Source organism: Podarcis filfolensis (assembly GCF_964270895.1).
Source record: "Podarcis filfolensis genome assembly, chromosome: 5".
NCBI classification, from domain to species: domain Eukaryota; kingdom Metazoa; phylum Chordata; class Lepidosauria; order Squamata; family Lacertidae; genus Podarcis; species Podarcis filfolensis.
In genome coordinates, this window is record NC_139608.1 from 39,647,160 (window position 1) to 39,667,665 (window position 20,506).

At 41.3% G+C, this 20,506-nt stretch overlaps 3 protein-coding genes across 6 annotated transcripts in view; 1 reads left to right on the top strand and 2 right to left on the bottom strand.

Moving 5' to 3' along the window:
* Positions 1-12,895, bottom strand: part of LIMS2 (LIM zinc finger domain containing 2) — a 31,920-nt gene extending 19,025 nt beyond the window's left edge. For 2 of the 3 annotated variants that reach the window (XM_083615118.1, XM_083615117.1), the window contains exons 1-4: positions 12,630-12,895; positions 2,212-2,371; positions 1,031-1,097; positions 449-569 (exon numbers count right to left, since the gene is read on the bottom strand). In XM_083615118.1, the coding sequence (XP_083471244.1) occupies positions 449-569; positions 1,031-1,097; positions 2,212-2,371; positions 12,630-12,640 (359 nt within the window). In that variant the 5' untranslated portion in view covers positions 12,641-12,895. Of the gene's footprint in view, positions 1-448; positions 570-1,030; positions 1,098-2,211; positions 2,372-6,997; positions 7,710-12,629 lie in introns of those variants that run through there. The other variant, XM_083615116.1, reaches the window with a different exon arrangement.
* Positions 12,896-14,136: 1,241 nt separating this feature from the next.
* Positions 14,137-18,507, top strand: SFT2D3 (SFT2 domain containing 3). Its single transcript, XM_083615123.1, has 2 exons — positions 14,137-17,856; positions 17,905-18,507. The coding sequence occupies exon 1, from the start codon at positions 14,359-14,361 to the stop codon at positions 14,998-15,000; it is 642 nt and encodes a 213-aa protein (XP_083471249.1). The 5' UTR covers positions 14,137-14,358; the 3' UTR covers positions 15,001-17,856; positions 17,905-18,507.
* A 1,057-nt stretch (positions 18,508-19,564) lies between these two features.
* Positions 19,565-20,506, bottom strand: part of WDR33 (WD repeat domain 33) — a 56,394-nt gene continuing 55,452 nt past the window's right edge. For both annotated transcript variants that reach the window (XM_083615078.1, XM_083615077.1), the window contains one exon: positions 19,565-20,211. In XM_083615078.1, the coding sequence (XP_083471204.1) occupies positions 19,985-20,211 (227 nt within the window). In that variant the 3' untranslated portion in view covers positions 19,565-19,984. The remainder of the gene's footprint in view (positions 20,212-20,506) is intronic.

Consider the following 20,506-nt stretch of genomic DNA (forward strand, 5'->3'; position numbering starts at 1 on the left):
GGTTATTCCTCTTCTACTCCCTCACATTTTGTCTAAAAGTAATTTGCTTACAATTGAGGATGGTTCTCCATTCATTCTCTAGTTTTCTGCCAATACCTTCCCAGTTCATTTCCGCTATATGCCTCAATGCAATTAAGAGCAAGGTCCAGATTCCTTGCTTATCCCACAACAAGACTGCTTAACATTTCACACATTTCATATATGCATGCAGTTCACATGCTAAACCATCATACTTAAGAGAGATGAATGTGTGTTTCGGAAGACATTATCAGCTCTGCAAAAGTGCATACATGCCTGTGATTTTTTGGCACCTCCTTCTCTGGGTGTGCACGTATTTAAAGCATGTGTTTGCAGATCCCACCACGCACCCTGGGATTTCTCCTAGAGTGTGAAGTGGTCCTGACATCCAAAGAATTATCTCATGTTCACGTCCTCTGATCCTTCTTACCTGCCAGCATTCTTCACAAAGCCCAAATCAGCAAGAACCACATCACAGAGCTCACAACGAAAGCATTCTGGGTGCCAGTTATTGTTCATTGCTTTGATAACACGGCCAATGATGAATTCACCTTGGAACAGAAGTACCACACTTCAGTTAAAACACTTGATTTATTTCAGGACTCTTCTCTATGTGCACAGCCATTCCCCCAGAGAATTCCATGGATGATATATTTTAATCATTTATATTGCAAAGTAATTTACAATTATCTTAGACTCAGAATAAGCCTGCAATTAACTATTATCGAAGAAACTGAGTCTGAGTGAGAGTGACTTAATGAAGGCCACTGAATAATTCATACCCACATTTTTCAGGCTCAGGACTAACATCCATGCCACTGAAACATAAAAACCTATATTCTGAATGTCAGGAACTTTGGCTTTAAAACCTCAAAACTAATTATTTTATTGCTCTTGACCAGAGTGCCTAACGAGAACAACATCCATCATTAATAATTCTTTCACCTTTGTGTAGCTTTCCTTAAAGAGAGAGAGAGAGAGAGAGAGAAGGCTTGAATGATCTGCATCTTACCACATTCCCCACAGCAAGGCGCAAACAGCATCTGGAAGTCATGCTCACAATATTTCCTCCCTTCAAACTGTAAAAAAAGATGCAGGAGAACATATCTTTACAAAATTTCCACTATGTAATTCCAGTTTGCCCACCACAGAGTTACAATTCCCAGCACCCTTAAACCACAGTTCCCAGGATTCTTTGGGAAGAGGGTGGGCTTTAAATGTGTGGTGCGTATGAAGCTACTGTTACACAGAATGTAAGTGCAAAGTTCTACAAACTATTTACCACCATTATTTCAATCACTGCAGTTTTTTGTGTTCCTTTGAAGTAATTTATTCTTAGGAAAGCTAATCCCTAATGCAACCTATTTTGGATCAACATTTTAATAACAATATATTTGTTCTATAAGCATGTACTGCACTCTTACAACACTCTCTCATTTTAATTATATTGGCTGCAGAACAGAGCATGATGGGCGGCAGAGCAACAGGGTACCCTTATGGACCAGGCAATGTTGCATTTGTTGAGATGGGTCAGCGCAGTGAGAGCATTCCACAGGTGAATGGGCCTTGAATTCATCAGCTTACTCACTTCCCCCACCCCCACACTTCCTCCAATACATCTCCAAATAAAAGAACAGAATGTTGCTTCCATGTTTAACTAACTGAAGTTTAGCATCTAATCCCAACATAGGACAAGCTGTGGTTAGTCTTAACTATGGTTAATCAAAACAAGTCAACTTTGAACTGTGGTTTATGAAATTGGTTTGTTTCAATAAACCACAGTTAAAACAAGCCACAGTTTAGGGTTCAGATGTTGATGCTTCTCTGTGGTTAACTGAGAATGAAAATGAAAGCTTCTAATCACATCCTTGTGGCTATCCTAGAGGAGGATGGAGCAAACAAGCCCTGGCTCAAGAACATAACACTAAACAATAGCTCAGCATTATGTCTGAAGCAGGGCATTATTGACAATACTGCTAGGAAAGCAACCCCTCATTGATGACTGAATCATTTCAAAGCTAAATTACTGTATACATGGAGGAAATGGAAGGGGGTCATTGATATAAGAATTGCAAATGAATTTTGGATAATCAAACCCCACAGAAAGTTCAGTCAAGCTTCTTAAAATCATGTAAGTGGAGGGGGGGGGAAGTCAAGTAGCTTTTCACACTATCAGAAAGATGCTGATCTTACATCGTAGAAGAGTCCATCTGGAAACTGGCGGAAGCACTGAGCACAGACAAAGCAGTTTTCATGATATAGTTCCCCATTGCTGTTCACGATTCGCTCAGTTGGATCAAAGCGAGCTCGGCAGCGCTCACACACAGCATTTGCAAGGGCATCTGACATGTTACTGGGGAACAAAACAGAAAAAGAAATATCACAATTACATATTGAAGCCATCAAAACCACCTAACTCAAATTAATCAAATCAATGAGAAGTCCATGCTTACAAATTTATTTATGTTTTACCATATACAAAATCTATATATTGAAGGGTTCCATATATGCTCATCAACCCCTCCATGTTAGAAAGCCAAATCTTCCAGTAGGTCAGTGGGATATTTTCTGTCAACTTCAATGATGAGCCTATTTGAATCCAAACTGCATAAGAGGACTGAATAAGGCATTTGCTAGCACAAAGTAGAAAACCAAGAAAACCAAGAAAACTCAATAATTTTTTTTGTGCCCTTTACAGAATATTCTTTGTAATAGTCAACTTTGCTGATGTCTAGATTTGTCTTAAATGTCACTGAAAGCAATGGAAATTTACAGTAAATGTGTTTAGATGCCAGTGTCTCAAGCAGACAATGGAATGAAAAAACAAATAACTGAATGTCCACTTTCAGATGAGTGCTTTACATTACCTTTAGAATCCATTGGCTGGTTTTAAAGCATGCTCTGACTGCGTGTGGAATTCTGTGATCTGGACAGTCTTGTTTCCAGCCATATCAGCTTCAGATAATCTATGGCTTAGAAATGCTACTGGGTCACAGAGCCAGACACTATTAATCAACATCACTCATGCAAATAAAAATTCACAAGTAATCTTCTGAGTTTGGAGATAGCCTTGATGCTGTGTTCTTCAACAGATGTGAAAGAGTGAACAAACCCCTCCAGAGTTTTAATGTGAAAAGTTAAGCCTATAGGCACTTTCTGAAGCATGGATAACTGTGCAAAAGGCAAAAACAAATACTATGCTTTCAAGAGATCTAACTCCAAAGTCCTGTCTGTTAGTACGGAATCAGCCACCAGGGCTCCTGACACATCAGCAGTTGCCCTCTATCATTGCCTTGGCAGAGCAGAGTCACCCAAGGCCACCTATGCTACTATGGAAGGGACTGGAAGCGAGCAAAGTCACCTTGGAGCAAAATGCAGTTGATTTACTCATGCTCTTTGATATTTAAACACAAATATATTCCACAACAAAAAGTGCAAAAACTACCAGGGAAGCATGGGTAAATACAGATAATGTGGGACATACTGAACAGGACACAAACACAATTGAAAGAATGTTTATGCAAGAGCTGAAGGAGTCCTAATGGGCTTTACGAAACAGAAATGAAAACTCCCACCAAGAGACCAATAGTTAATCTGTGTCCTTGCAGGCCCATGTTTTTGTCCTTGGAAACATTTCTGGATTCTAGCTATGCAGGTCTTAAATTCATCCATCCCACTCATCCACCCACACACAACAGGCTAAAAATGTCAAATGTGAGAGGATTGATCATATTTAACATCATAGTGGCAGCAGGCTTTCATAACTCCCAGCAGAATCTTACAAACAATCAGCTATCCAGACAATCTTATGAGAGCACAGGAAAAATTATAATGAAACTGAGTAATTAGGTGCTACATCCCAAAACTATCTTGGGATATACGGAGATGCAATAAAACTGATAAAGGGTAAACAGAATAAGTGACTGTTATAAATAAAAATGTCGTTGGTAATGAGAAGTACGAAGGCCATGCAGAAGTCACAGTGCCTTAAAGAAAGCCTGATGTAAATTAATCAAGAGTAATTCAGAAAATATTACACATAATTATGATATCAAACAGGATGAGCTTTTATCCTGGCCACTGACAAATCTAAAAGTGCAAGCTTCACAGATGTTGTTATAAAATTCCCTTAAATATACATCTCCATCTCCAAATGGAAGTAACTCTTCAACCTTGCCCTCATCTGATCCTACAAAAGGTCTTTCCATTATTGTTCCTACCTGTTAAAGTACTTATCTCCATCAACCAGTCTATTAGTTAATTACTTTTATAACTGTGCTTGCCAGCCCCTTGCTAAGACTGCCCAGCCTTTGCAGCAGCTCTAGCAATCATCCATTTCCCACTTTTATATGAACAGCATAAACTTTTCAGACTTATTCATGCCACAAAGCTGGTAGCAAAGTTTGGTGGAGGACAGCTTGCTTCAGATAGCAACTCCATACTCATGTTGAGGCTTCACTGGAGAAACTGCAGGACAGTAATAGTTATTAATGACAAGACTAGAGGCAGTGAAATGGAGATATCTGAAAAGTGCCATCTGGAAAGGACTGTGCCATATGGTTTAAAGAAAGCTCATATGTTTGTGCCTGAGAACCAAGGAGTGGGACAACACAGGACAATACAGCACCTGCACCACCACTGAAAGTGAGCAACATAAGCTCTGTGGCAGTAATTGTCCCTGGGATTGTGCTGGACTGGTAAACACATCCCATTGATCCACTGGAGATCAACAGAGAGATGACTCATAACCAAAGCACAGTGTAGATAGCATAGGAAGGCTGTTTACTAAGTGTGATGTCTAATGTCAAAGCATAATCAGATATGCATAGCTTAAAAGATTTATAATTAAAAGTCATCAGTTTTAATTAATACAATGAAGGTATTCTGTTTTGGGTATAAAAGTCTTCATGTGCAAATTAGCCAGTCAAGATCAACAAAAAGCAAGAAAAGGCAACAACGAAAGAGACCTCTAAGTCTGTGGAATTTTCTTCACACTGTGGCTCACACATACATGGAAATCAGCATGAGGAAGAGGTCATTAGAAATAACACAAGTCCACACCCAAACACATCACTATTATTAATTCTCCTGGAGCTTTGCGGTGCTTGAAATTCACAGCTGCTCAGGAGGTCTTTGTGACAACTCAGCTGGGAGCTTGATGGCACAAGAGAGGCAGTCCACAACCAGAATTTATTTTGATCTCTGATATATTTAGGGACTCTAACAAAAGAATTACAGTATCTCTGTCTCTTGTAAAAGATGAGTTGGCAATGTAGCATAAAGGCGTGGTGAATGTTATATTTAATTCCTTAAACATACCAATGTTATATTTAATTCCTTAAGATGATGATGCTTGGGGTGGGGGGGCACCCCTTTTCCTGTAGATACGGACTGTATTTCATTGCCATTGTGTTAAACAATCAGTCTTGTTTGCACAACTGAGAATTCAGAAGGGGCTGTTCTTAATTCTACCTTTCAATACAGACAAGAACATTGGGGGAGGGCTGTTTCTGCCTCACAGATACTCACTATCCATGTTGATTGAAAGACCTTTGCACTTACAACACTTCCACATACCTGCTGTGATGTAAGTGTTCACGTCTCAGGAGTAGAGAGAAACAAATCAAGAGCTCAGGAGCCAAGTCTCTGATTCACCTTTAATGTACAAATCTTATTTAAGTAAGTTACTTGGCTGAGGATTCTGGGTTCTGAGATGCCAGACAGAATTGGTGGACCCAACTGATGCCACCTGTTCTCTACAACATGCTCAAACACCTCTCAGAGAGTGGAACAATTTGAAAAGCACTGCCCTACACTTTCCATTTTATCTACAATTCTTCCCCTTCTGAATTATTTCAGTATTCTTCCAGAGTATCTCAGTAAATGAACCTGTCTCCTATTGTAGAATCTTCCCCTTTAATTCCCCTGCATCTAAAGCAGTACCCTCTCATGAACCAAAACCACACATTTTCATATGGGATGTAAGTGAGTCACGAAAACAGAAAAGTTTTAGTGTATGAATTACTATGGGAAATGAGATTAAGACACAGAGCCTACAGCCTAGTGCAATTCAGACCAGACATTATTTGCTTAGAACAAAAGAAAAGCCTTCTGGTTCTACTACCAGACTAAATGCAATCCAGTGAACCCTTGTACCCTTGTAGCAGAAATAGCTTTATGTTATGCGAAACAATGGTCCCCCCCCCAAAAAAAAGCTCAACAACTTTGCCCCTTCCAATAAAAGCTCAATGAATTTTTGTCTGGATTTCACTTGAAATATGGCAACCCTGCAATAGACATGAGTTGACGACTATTTGGCAAAAAAATTAAAAGCCTAATTGAGCAGGAGTCTTCTAGGTGATGATAGGTATCAACGTGTTTATTTAATTTATCCTGCATATGATCATGTTCCAGAGGGGATAAGGGTATTGTTTCTTGTAAGAATTTTGAATACCACCGAAATTCCATGGGGACATATCACAAAGACAGGAAACACTGTGCTTGCTGAACTTTGCCCTGCTTTAGAGATCTTAAGGGAAGGGCAAATCCCTATTCTTTTTTCAGTATGACAATTCAATATATGCTGAAAAGAAAGAAAAAAATAACATAGAAACTATTTACAATGGAAAAGACTTATTTCGGGTGGTATAAAAGTATTGGTTTGTTCCAGGTGTCAACAAAAGCTTGAACTTTAGACTATTAAGACTACACAGCGCCTTAGCTTTTGTTTATGTGGTGCCTACAACTCCCACATTGTTAGCCTGCCCAGCATCACCAAGGAGGCAAAAGTTCCCATGGTTGTTTTCCTGCTATTGTTCAGAACTGTTAATACCAGAGCCAAAGATACCTCTTCAAACAAAGAGTGGAAACTGAAACACAGTCATGTCAGCCTGTCTAGTTTTGCCTTCCTTCCTGCTTCAAAGGAAACATTCCAATAATCCAAGACCATTAATCTAAAACAGCTATCCAAATAACCTACCTAAATATCCCAGCTGCCCTGTCTTTCCCATCATTCCATAGTGACCCTGTGCCACTCAGACGATCTTGCCGGCGTTGATAGAGTTTGGAAGATGCTAGCCCCCGAAGTTTCACGCCAGCCATGGAATTCATTACCTCTGGGTAGAAAAGCTGTATGAGGATAACTGAAGAGCAGTCCACAAATAACACTGTAGGTTCAAGGAAGCAGTTTCTTCGGATAACTGCTTTTCTCAGAAATACTACAAGAACAAGTCCGTGCTTCTTATGCAGCAGCAGCTGCTCTGTAACTATTCAACATCTTCCTTCTTTTGTTCAAGTATGGAATTAGTGTAATTTGTTCAGAGTCATTTGAACAAGAACTAAAATTAAAAAATCTTGATTTTTTTTTACCTTGATTCCTTTACTAAAATCACAGAATCAAAAAAACTGAATTTGAGAGAGAACCCCCCCACCAAATTTGTTTAGTAATTAATACTGAAGACTACTTGCTGAAATAGACTCCTTCGTATCAGTCTTCTTTGACCAGTTCCATCACAATTCTATATTATCTAGTGATCGGATTGCCACTTGGGAAAACAAATGCTGGAAAACAGCAGGCTAGCTTTGAAGCTTACTTCAAAAGCCACATATAGTCAGAATATCAATAAGCTGAGAAAAGAAACATACTTTACATTCCATTCCCCACTATGTTCTCTCTGAGATGCAGTAGTGTTACAGACTCAAGCTGTTCCTTTACACAACTAATTCCACGCCCACTTTAGGGAGATCACATTACATAAGCTGGAGTCATGACTAGCGTTTATATTGTTTGGATGATCCAGACCTCCCTAACCTCAGAATCATCAAATCGTAGAGTTGGAAGGGGCATGAGGGTCATCTAGTCTAACCCCCCTCAACTTATTTCTCCTTTCAAAAAACAACTTTTTTTCATATACTGAAAATTATGTGCGATTATGCTTACTATTGCTGATTCTGGCTATATAAAAATCCAAGCCAAAAAAAGAAAAAGTAGCAAAATCCAACGATGCAGAAAACCAGTCCTTTAAATTAAGAAGCACAAACAAGTAGCAGAAAAGTTTCCCAGTATCCCAACCAAGCACAGATCCATAATTAGATGTATTATAAGTAAGAAATGACAATTCCAAAATCTATTTCATAAAAATGACAAAAAAGTACTGGCAAAATCACTCCCTCCTATATTCTACCTGCTTTTTAACATTTTTAAACACGGAAACAATAGCTTTCTTAATTATCTTTCAGAACAATGGGTCCAAATATTTCAAGCAGGGAGTACTGAAATTAAGTACCTTTGGTTTTGTACCTGCTAATTCCACTCAAAGATATGGAGGTGAACATTATATTGGCCTAGTGCACCTGGCTTATGCATATAATAATGCAGCCTTAATCCCTCTCTCAATCCATTAGTCACAGAATCATAAAGCTGGTGAGTGCCTGGAAATCTAAAATGGCAACTTTGCCAACAGATGACTATCCAGCCTTTACTTGAAGACCTCCAGTGAGGTCAAACCCACTTTAGTTCTGTTGTCAAACTGCTCTTACCATCAAAACATTTGTCCTAATGTTCAGCTGAAATCTACTCACCTGTAACTTAAGCCCATTAGGTCTACCCCTGTTCTCTAAGGAAGTAGAACAAGTCTCCTATTTCTATGTGGAAGCTTTTCAGGTATTGAAAGAGCCCTATCAACGTTTCCTCTCAGTCTTTCCTTCTTCAAACTACACATACACAGTTCATCTATTCCTCATTTTCCTTACTGCTGATCATTTTGTTGCCCTCCTCAACCTTTTTCAGTTTGTCCATGCTCTTCTTAAAGTGCAGCCCCCCAAAATGGACACAGCGCTCAGGAGAAAGTGTGACTATGACATGCAGTAGAACCATTACTTTCTGTGGCTTGGAAATTACGGTTCTGTTAATACTGTACTGCCAAAAATCACGTTAGCCTCTTGTGCAGCCACAGCACACAAATAGCTCGTTTCAACATGTGATTGACTACAATTCCAAGATTATTTCCACATGTGCCACTGCCAAGTCAGGTATCCCATATCCTGTACCTGGATATTTTATTTATTTAACTAGCCTAAATCTAGAATCTTGCATTTGTTGCTATTGAATTTAATTTTCTGGTTTTTAAAAATTTATTAAATTTATATACTGCCATTCATCTGAAGATCTCAGGGCGGTTCACAGCATAAAAATACAAAACAAAAGTACAACACACATCATAAAAACAAGATCCAAACCAATAACATCCCTTCTACAAACACATTTAAAGGACCTAGAATGTTAACCAGACAAAGCCCGGTTGAAGAGGAATGTTTTCACCTGGTGCCTAAAGATGTTTAATGAAGACGCCAGGTGAGATATTTGATAAAAGTTGTTTTGAATTTTATTTATGATGTGTTAGGTATCCTCACCAGTATTGTGTCATCCACATATCTGATAAGCATGCCTTCTACCTCTTCATCCAAGTCATTGATTCCAACATTAAGGAGTACTGGGTCAAAGGAAAAGCTCTGCAGCACCCCACTTGAAACTTATTTCCATTAGCCCTCTCTGAACAATTTCCCAACCTTCGGGAAATCACCTGACATTAAGCTGTTTGCTAATGAAAATATCATCATCAACTTTGTCAAACATTCTGCTGAAATAAAGATAATTTATATGCAAAAGCATTCCCACAATCCACTAAATTAATAATATGTTCAAAAAAGTACTGAGTTTAGCAACAATACACATTTTTAAAAATCAATGCTGTCTTCTATTATTAACTGCATTATCAAAGTGCTCACAAATGGACTTCTTAATATATTAAATTTCTTACATTTATATCCTGCATTCTCTATCCTACAACCCAAGGTGGCATTTCTGTAGTTCCCAAGCAGTATCTCAACCAGGCACTGATCTGACTTTAACCTTATAAAATCAACTCTATAGAGTTTCCAAATTTTCCTTTCCCCCATTTTTGAGGATTGAGACAACATGCCACTTTGGCATATAAGTGATATAACAACAACAACAACAACAACAACAACTTTTTCTCCAGTTCTGTGGCACCTCACCTGTTCTCCACAATTTCTCAGGTGATACAAATAACTTCTGAGACAATACCTGCCAGTTCCTTTAGTATTCTATAAAGAAATTCACCTGACCCTGAATACCTGAACTTGTTTCAAGCACTTCCTAACCAACTCCTTATCAATCTTGAACTTACACTGCTTATGCAAGGTTGCTTTTGGGAGAAAATGGAAGGACAGCTGAGTATCAGTTCATTTCATAGAATGGTCATAATCAAGGACCATTGGTCATAATCAATCATTATAACTTTTCCACCTGAGCTATTTTGTTAAGTAACTAAAAGGAGGAAAAGCTATAATCAGCAAACTGGATTCTTCAACAAACTTATATTTTCAAAGTCTTTCATAAGACCTGTTTTAAATAATACACTGTTAAGAATCTAATTCTAACAATCGTGTCTTTTTGTGTAACTATAAATTATTATAGCTTTCCCTCCTTTTAGTTATTTAACAAAATAGCCATATAATCAAACAGGTGAGTATGAGAAAGTGAAACACATGCTTCCTTTAATTCATTCTGGTAATAATCAATCATTATAACTTTTCCACCTGAGCTACAGGGAGCCCAAAGAACTGGGAAATAAAATCAAGTTATGAAACACATTCAAATGCAATTCTATACAAACTTACCTGTGAGTAAGCCTGAATGAACATAGTGGGACTTACTTCTGAGTTAACATGCATAGAATTATGTGGTCAGTGCTCCATTTGTCCCGATTCGTTTTACACAGGGTGGGAAATAAGAAGTTCTGATTCCTCCTGCCCTAAATGTTAGGGACCACAGAAAACCATGCAGAAAGCAATAGATGGGATACATAAAACACAAAACTTAATTGGGATCTCCAATCCACTCTTCTTCCTACCTACATCTATTCAAGGCACAGATAACATGGGGAACATTCACAGGATGGTCACTCACACTAGCAATTAATGTCTAATTATAGTTACAGAGGTGCAGCTGTGTTAATTCCTTGCAAGAAAACAATCAGAATCTTATGGCACCTTAAAAGAATAACAAATGTAACATGACATAAGGTTTTTGGGACTCATGCCCACTTTTTCAGATGCATAAAGTGAAAGTTGGTAGGTATAAAAAGAATAAAATTGCAAGGTGGGAGTTGAATGGCAATGAGATGCAAAAATTACAATAAAAATATGAACTTAAATATATATATATGTTAAATATGTACACTTTTTGCAGTAGCAGATTGGTGCTAATTGCTAAGATTAACTCCTGTAGTATGGCTGAAAACCATTGGCAAGAAAGTCATATCCTGATAATGGTAAGTTAATTCACACACACAGTGTGATAAAAATCCTTTCTTTCAAGTTCACCCATAAGTGATGGCACTGAACTTATTGATGAATTAGCAGTTTCATGTTGTATTGTTTCTTGTTGCAGAATGGTCACCCTTGAGGTCAGTTACAGAGTGACTTGAGAGGTGGAAATATTCTCTCACTGATTTATGGATATTACCATTTAAATTATCAGACTGACCTGTCTGTCCTATGAAGGGTACTGTTGGCAGATGATAGTATAAATCTCACTAGGTGAATAAACCCCTGGTATTGTGGATGCCATTATTAGATCCTGTTCTAGTGTAACCAGAATGACACAGGGGCAGAGCATCTAGATTTGCCTCCGGGCATGGTCCTTAAACATATATTTTAACTCTAGTTTTCACTGACTGCAATTTTTGCATCTCATTGCTATTCAGCTCCCACCTTGAAATTTTCTCCTTTATACCTGCCAACTAAATTTCATGCATCTGGCAAAGTGGGTTTGAGTTCATGAAACCTTACGTCATAATAAACTTGTTAGTCTTTAATTTGCCACAAGGCTCTTTGATTGTTTTATCATTGTTACAATATTTCTGTACCCAAACCACACCATCTTTTGTTTTGCCAGTTCTCTGCAGTCCCTCCTTGAGGGAAGTTCACTCTGCCCTTGCTGGAGAGATGCTCCCTTCATTATTTCCTTCACATGCCCAGTAGCAGCTAAGTGTCTGGGCTTTGCATATATATACAGTACACTACTGAACCAAACAATTAAAACAAAAATGGCAAGCGTCACACATTCCAGGGTGGGGTTAGTCTGTTGTAGCAGAAGCAACAGCGAGTCTTGGGCACCCTAAAAAGGACGCATTGTGGAACAGGAATCTTTCAGGGGCTGTATGTTGAAAAGGCCTAACAAAGCGGTTTGCAGCAATAAAAAAAAGACAGCCTCAAATTCCGTGGAAAGCCCAATTCGTAAACACCTCCCTGACATCATTTCATTTTTTTTATCCCGAAGGGAAGGGCGAAAAGCCTGAGCAGCTAAGCTGGCCGATTTCTGGGCACTCCCAAGGGCTGCTCCGAGCGTGCAAGTGATAATATCACCGGCCAGGAGGGGGCTGCCGGCGGCGGGAAGGCTCACGACTGGAAAGGGGGCTGAACTGCCCGCTCTGAGAGCCAGAGGCCGCGGAGTCGCTCTCCGCCCATCCTCACCGCCGGCGCTGGCGAGGGGACCCCGAGGGCTTCTCCGACTGCTCAGTTCCTACCTGCCCGTCATGGCGGCTCCCGGCCCCGCGCTGAGGCGGCGGCAGCGGCTGTCCTGACAAGTGAGGAGAGGACGAGACCCGCCCGCGCTCTAGAGCCACTCGGTCCCCGGCTCAGGCAGCAGCGCCCGGCCCGCTTGGCTCTCGCCTGTCCTCCGCCCTGGGTCAGCCGCGGTGGCGGGCCGCCCCCCAACGCCTCCAGAAGACGGGCGGCCTCCTCTTCCCGCCCCTCGGCTCGGCCCAGCACATACTTTTCCTAGAAAGGGAATGAAATAATAAATAATGAAATAGCCGTGGCCGGCCGGTGGGCGGGCCAGGCGGTGGGAGCGCTTGGGCGGCAGGGCACGAGCCAAGCTTGCGGGAAAGAGAGGGACGTGTAGGGAGCTAAAGGCGCGGCTGTTGGTGCTCCGTAGGCTGAGTAGGGAATGGAAACCCATCGTGTAAGCACCGCAGTGGGAGCAGCCCCAGAGGAACAGCGGAGACTATGAAGACCCCCCTAAAGCTGTTCGGTTTATCCTTATTATGGTCATTCAGTGGCAGTCACAGAAGTCCATTACATGCCTCTCCCACCTAATGTTGTGCTAGAATCTCTGCGCTATCTTTTCAACAATAAACCTCTCAGATCTGCAGCCGTTATTCAGGACAAGCTTATTGCCCTTATTGAAACTAATCTTCGCGCATTCTTCTTATTTAACATCCTCAAGTTAGGGAGTGGCAGATATCGAGAGTGCAAGGGGACATGGTTGCAATTCAGAGAGGGCTGAAATGCAACTGGTAAATACGTTTGAAGGTAAGACACCATTTATATGCCAAAAGCTGGAAGCCTCTGAGCCAAGATGAGCAAGCAGGAGTGAGCAGGACAGCACTGATAAGACAGCACTGTGGGCATAACAGAAGCCTGATGTAATGGAGAGAATCAGTGGGTCACTTATCTCCAAACCCAACCTCTATAGGAATGAGAAGGGCGCAGAACTATAGAGGGGGCCTCAAGTTGATGGGCATTACCATTCAAATAGTGTGCATTCACCAGTGGCGTAGCGTGGGGGGTGAAGGGGGCCGGCCGCACCGGGCGCGACATCTGGGGGTTAGGGTTAGGGGGCGCAAATCCACGGGTTAGGGGGTGCAAATTACTTGCCTTGCCCCGGGTGCTGACAACCCACGCTACGCCACTGGCATTCACCGGGTCATATGTGGGGCAGGGCTTACCTGGACCCCCAATATTTTATTCAAGTTGCCACCCCTGCCCCATGACCAAATTGCTCATAGTAATCTTGACATGGCAAATGAAATCAGGGAGGCATCCCAAAGAGGAGCTGCTGTAGTAATAAATGACTTCAATTAAACTAGCAAACCGTTACAGTACTTTTACAATAAGATAGAGCAAGCATTTCTTTCTTTGTTACCGCTACGTAATTGTTTCTGACTGAATCACAGCCTTATCACAGCGATAGTAAAATTCTAGAACCCGCCCCCGCCAGCTCTCAATTTCGCCTTGTGGAAGGGGGGGGGGAAGGTCCAAAGAGACTGGCGTTTCTTCTCCAGATGATGGTCACTCTCTAAGTTTCATATCTCTATAGTTCAGCGTCTCTAGAGGAAAAAGTAGATCCAAGTCCTTGATGACGCAAACCCTATTCCCTTGGCGACTAGAAAAACCACGGAAGTGCATTACTCCGGCCGACAGTTGACCAATCGGCAACTGCCTTCCCACAAGGCCCATCGCCTTCTCCCCAAGATGGCGGATCTGAACCGGCAATTGCAGGAGTACTTAGCTCAGTCCAAGGCGGGCGGCAGCTCGGCGGCCCTGTCGGCGCCTCAGAACCCGCCGCGAGATGAGGCGGAGAAGCCCGGCTCGGGGTTGGGGACTTGGCTGGGCCGGATCAACCCTTTCCCCGCGACGGAGACGTGGCCGTGGGCAGCCGAGCCGGAGCCGGATCCGTGGCTGCCGACGGGTCTGTCCCGTTGGCAGCGGCTGGTGGGGAGCGCGCTGTGCCTGCTGCTGGCCGCGCTCTGCTTCGGCCTCGCCGCTCTCTACGGGTCGCTCCTGTTGCTCCGCAAGTTCGCGCTGCTCTGGTCGCTGGGCTCCACCTTCGCCTTGGGCGCCGCGGGCTTCTTACGGGGCCCGAGCCGCCTTCTGGGCGAGCCCGACCGCCGCGGCCTGGCCCTCCTTTACTTAGCCTCGGTGGGCGGCACTCTGTACGCGGCGCTTGGGCTCCGCAGCACCCTGCTCACCACGCTGGGGGCCGTTGTCCAGCTGGGAGCCGGCGGAGTCTACTTGCTGTCTTCGGTACCTGGCGGGACTACCGGGCTGCGCTATGTCGGCGGATTCTTGGGCGGCGCCGTGCGACGCAGCGTGTCTAAAACTCTGCCCGTGTGAGGACGGTCGTCGAGGCGAAGCCCTTCATGGACGTGGGAAAACAAGATCGATGTCTGTGGTAAAGAGCCCCTTGCCCGTCTCCAAACCAACGCGCAGCACGGGACGTCGTCTCCAGGCCAGACCCGACTGCCCATGGGGCATTTTGTAGGATAACGTTTCTTTACTGTTTATCTTTTCGAATCGAGGGCAGAGGAGCACTTGAGTAACCGACCGGGACACTGCATCCTTCGCACAAGGCAGTTGAAAAGGATAGTTGAAGTTAATTGCAACAAAGGTGTATGAACTTGGCTGAACAAGCTACTCAAGCAATTGAACCAATTAAGGGCTTTAACAGTGGTACTGGGTAAAGGTCTTTTTGTGTCTCCCCTTGCTCTCTGAAACTACTCAGATGCCCTCTCAGCGGCAGGTGATGAGGTTTTTTTTTTTTTTAACAGGCAGATCCAGCCAAGTGTACAAGTATGTGTTGGCAGATTCCCTGAGGGTGCACATTGATGCCAGACCTATCTCTTTGTCTTAGAACCCAACTGCATAATATATCAAACATGCTTTTATGAAAGTGTTTTCAATGATATCACTTCTGTTTTGAAGAAGCAACCGGTCTGTTGCGCTGCTTAAAGAGAGAGTACAAGCAGATAGTTCATTTCTTCTGGAATGGTCTGTCCCAAGTAGTGGCAAGCCTCACTTGCCTGTCTCTTGCTGCTTAGAGTGGCTGAAAGACTATATGATAATAGCAAGAATGACATTCCCACTTGCTATTAACTATGCTGGGTTCACTCCCCATCTCTGCACCATCCAGAGGAAGAGCACAAGTGAGTGAGGATGAGATGGCTACTCTGGTGTGTATGTGTTAGAGGTTTACTGACTGGATGGTTCCTTACCCTTTCCAGCCTCTGATGCATGGTAGGGGGCTCTTTTTGCCTGATCAGCTCTTTTTCCTTCAGAAGAAGCTGCTCAAAAAGTGTGATTTCGGTAATGAGTAGTTGAACCTTAAACTCTTTTAAAATCATCAGTTTGTCTCTTCATCTTTTCAGGGCCAGAGCAGGAAATAAATTTGGAAGCTGTTGTGATTTGCTTCCATTCAGTTCCCTAGCATCATAACATTCCCAATTGCCATGTAACCTCTTGCCTTACTAAAAGTCAGCAGTATCAGTATATATAGTACTTTGTTTATCCATAACACAAGTTCTTTCTTGGGCTGACTTCCAGCATACTTCCTATTCAAGCAATGACTTCTATGTCTGATCATATTCAAAACGGCATGACCACGAGACTGCTGAAGTTCACACCAGTGATTTTAAAGACAAGTATAATATAGACATGGGACCTAATTCTGCCATAATGGGTTATGCTTTCGTTGTGACTTTGGGAAATCACAATATATGTGAAAAAGCTGTGCCTGAATATATTATCCTCAACTTCTTTGGATCATGGGGCTATCTGTCATATATGATTCTGTCATAACTTATTCCATGTTTGCATTGAAGATTTTGTAAGCCCATGGGTTGAATCTGAACTGCACAGGCTCCTAGTTCTTGCTACAGCTTAGAAGTATTGATAAGTGGTGTGATGGATGGGTATCACATAGACATATTTAATATATCAATATGCACTACCAAAATCACCTGAGTAAAGTTCATTTTGCTCCACAAATGTAATCTGTAAACCACTTAAACCAACGGCAGCTGCAAGCACTACACTTTGGCAGTGTAAGTTGCTATAATGTAATTTAAAAACTAACTATTGAAGCTGCCTCTTAATTGTGGCTCTTAGTGTTATTTGAAGTCAGTAAAGTAAGCCTTGCAAAATGGCTTAGAGTTTGCAGCCAAATGTTAAAGTATTAGTTTTTCAAAGTCTGTAGCTTTCAATAAAACATTTTTGACAACAATAAAAAATGATATGCAAATAACTTCCAGTTCAAAAGTACGTTACTGAGAAAGGCTTCTTGCTGTAGTGGGAATGTTAGAGCACTATCGTCAAACACAAATGCTGCATCAATGTGGGACATGAAGTGTAAAACTTGAAAGTAATTTAGTAGCTAGTATGTCTGAATAGATACTTTGACTACTTGATGTACAGCCCAATCCTGTACTAGAAGCAAGTCCTAGTGAGACTTTTTAAAAAAATAAATGCATAGGATTATGGCTTTAGGTTGTGATCTGCTATTAAGATGGTCTATTTGTTTACATTTTCAAACTTGAGATTTGTGGGTCCTGCATTGTAGTGAAATCAGGCTATGGCAGATGCCGCAGATCTGAATCAAAATGGTGCTAAGTGTTGTTAAATTGTGTGATAAAAATATTCTGAAATCTTTTAATTGGGACTTTAAAAAATAGTGTTAATTAGCATGACACATTGTAGAGCACATTTAACAGTGCAATCCTGTTTACTCAGAAGGAAGCCCTGCTGAGTTAAAAGGGACGTACAACGAGGTACATAGCCTAACAGGTAGGCTAACCCTGCCCTGATATCAATAGAGCAGAGGGTGGTTTATCTCATACTCTGCTGCTTTTGCTTGCCAGGGTGGAAGGGGGTTTTCTTTCTTAAATTTTTGCTGTGCCAGCTCCAGGCTAGCATAGCTGAGAAGCCTACGGATCAAGCCTCTCAGAGGAAGCACAGGATCCAGAGCCCTGGCATCCTGACCCATTTCATGTCTTATTGCTGGCTTTCCACCCATCAAAGGTGGAGCCTGCACTATAGTAGAGCCACCACCCTGTAAACCAGCAGCACATCTCTTTGCTGTCAGGGAGTAACAAGCATAGTATTCTATCTTCCCACAAGCCACCAACATTGGGAGGGCACATTAGATTTGGGCTGTAAGTGATTGGTTTTTGTATTAGTGTACATTTTTGTATTCATGTAGATACATAGTTGTTCAGTCCCTTGTCATTTGAAAGAAATGGTTAGATTCAGTTTTTGCAAACTTGTTTTGAAGTATTTGGGTTAGTGTTTACAGAACTAGCTGATAGCACTTTCAGAAGTGAAACTGATTTGAATGACATTAAAAAAACCTCAGATCTAAATAGGGGCTGAAAACAATATTTTACTGGTGTGTGTGTGGTTTTTTTTAGATGGTTGGTTACAAGTGTGCTTAAGATTGCTATGTGTATTTTCCATTTAACTGTGGTTGAGGTGGAAGGAGCAGGCATTCCCAGAGCTAGCTGGAACCAGTATTGTCTCTGCACTGACCACATCTAAAAGGTTTTCAGATATTTTAATATTGCTAGATCATCTCTTGAGAAATGTACCAGCATAACGTAGAGACTGCAAAGCTTCTCTGTAGACATATGTCTACAAAGACTTAACAAAACTTAAAAGCACAAAATAAACTTCACCAGAATGCTGTTTTCTAGTTCTTTTCTTCTGCAGTTGGGTAGGCTTCACTGTTGGAATAAACTGTCTACCAAAGAGAAATGGAGAAACATGTACAGTATGTGCTTTACGTTCACTTGCTTTGCAGATATGTGCAGTGTGTCATTTTTGTTAATAAAATTGAATAATTAAAGCCTAGGCCAAGGAGTCTTGATTCCTTGTGACAGAAGTCTTAAGGCTCAGTGATCCCCCCCCCATGTTTGGTATGCAGTATAACCCTTAGTGGTTTTAAACTTGTCCAGACCCAAGACCCACTTCCAAGTCCAAACCTGCAACATGGCACCCACTTTCACTTTTGATTTATACTTAATAATGCCAATAATGTACATTAATAATCCTAAAATAATTTAGAGCAATATATATAGTTTACTTATTTAGTAATAATAATAATAATAATAATAATAATAATAATAATAATAATAAAAAAATAAACACTAATGACTTTTAGCAAAGACAGAAAAGCTTTTGAAAAGCAATGTTGTTGTTTTTAAAGACACTTTCAGTGGAAGACCTGAGCATGTTTGTTCTTCCAGATTTCATTGCAGTATGGGGTGATATTAGAAAAGCAACTCCTTTCCTTCAGCTAAACTGTTTCTTGTTTTGTTTTTAAGGGTCATGCTGGCCACATGACCCGGAAGCTGTCTGCGGACAAACGCCGGCTCCCTCGGCCCATAGAGCGAGATGAGCGTCGCAACCCCAGAGTCGGTCACAACTGGACCTAATGGTTAGGGGTACCTTTACATTTTTTATTGTTGAGAAATATGGATAATAGCTTCACCTGCCAATTCTGGGTATTCTTTACTAGCCAGAATCCAAAACTTTGGTAATATTAGCTGTTGAAATTGCACTTTCAAGATTGTGTCAGAAGATTGCTCAAGGAATTGTTTCTGCAACTCATACCTAAATTCCAGTGACTCTGTGTCCACAGTGAATGGCAAATATAGACACTGCATACATTCACACAAATTTTGGGGGAACTGATTGTTCAAATAACGTCTTGTTTTGTGAAATTTTGCTTCTGTTTGATAGCCCTCAAGATCGTATAACAGTAGTTAGTTGCCAAGATTCTGACAACTGGATGCTTTTGTATCCAGAGACAAGAATGCAGTCTATGCATCAGTTTATACTACATGAAAGATACCGTGTGGCTAGAGGGAAGATGTGAAAATATGTATATAAAAAATCACAAACTCCATTTGTTAATTTTTGGACAAATTGCATTCTGTATTCATACAAAAACAACTCAACTTTTTCCTGACAACTGTACATATAGAAACAAGTTCTTCTGGACATGAACTGAAATCTGTGGAGGTGCTCCATGTCTCACAACACTAAAAAAACATCCAGCTTTTATCTTCAAAAATCAATGCAAGAAATATGGAAGTGATGAGGGACTGGGATGGCAAGGAGAATGAAACAAAGGTAGTTGTGATGGCATTACTAGCTGGCATTTAATCTTTGAATAGACCTTCTTAGGAACTAATGCACATTCATTTATCTCCATTCATAGAGTCCAGGTTTGTGGGATTGCAGAATTACTTTCTCAATGATTCTGCAATAGGTGTATTTAAATACTGTCCTAGAAAGACTGGGACTTGCCCAGTCATAACCTCTTCTATCGACCCCTTCCGCCACCTCGAGAACCTCCTCGCCTTGACTGGTTTGAGTTCATGTTACTTCCTCTTCCCCAATTACTCCCACTCCTCCCTCGGGAAGGGTTATTGCCTCCTGGAGGTCCTCCAAAGGGTTCTTCTCTATGATATCCATCATGGTGTTCTCCATCCAAAGAGCTGGATCTCCCAGATTTTGACATTCTCTGTGAAGGTCCTGACTTCCCACGCCCTGGAATAAAAATATTGCAAACTAAAATAAGAAAATGCACTAGTTTGTTTGCTTTCCAGTCATGCAATACAGAAGATCAAAGTATGGTGTCTCAGTTTCCTGCCTCCTGTTCCACTGCAGAAACAGTGCAGAGTTAAAGATAATTGGTAGGGAAAATTAGCACTGCGTATAGGAATTTTGATATCAATGCAGTAAAAAATAAAATAAATCAACATTTTCCAAATTGATATTTCCATTAATATTTGAAATTAAAATTTCTAAAGACAATTCTCTAATCTCAAAGAGTTATGTTTTA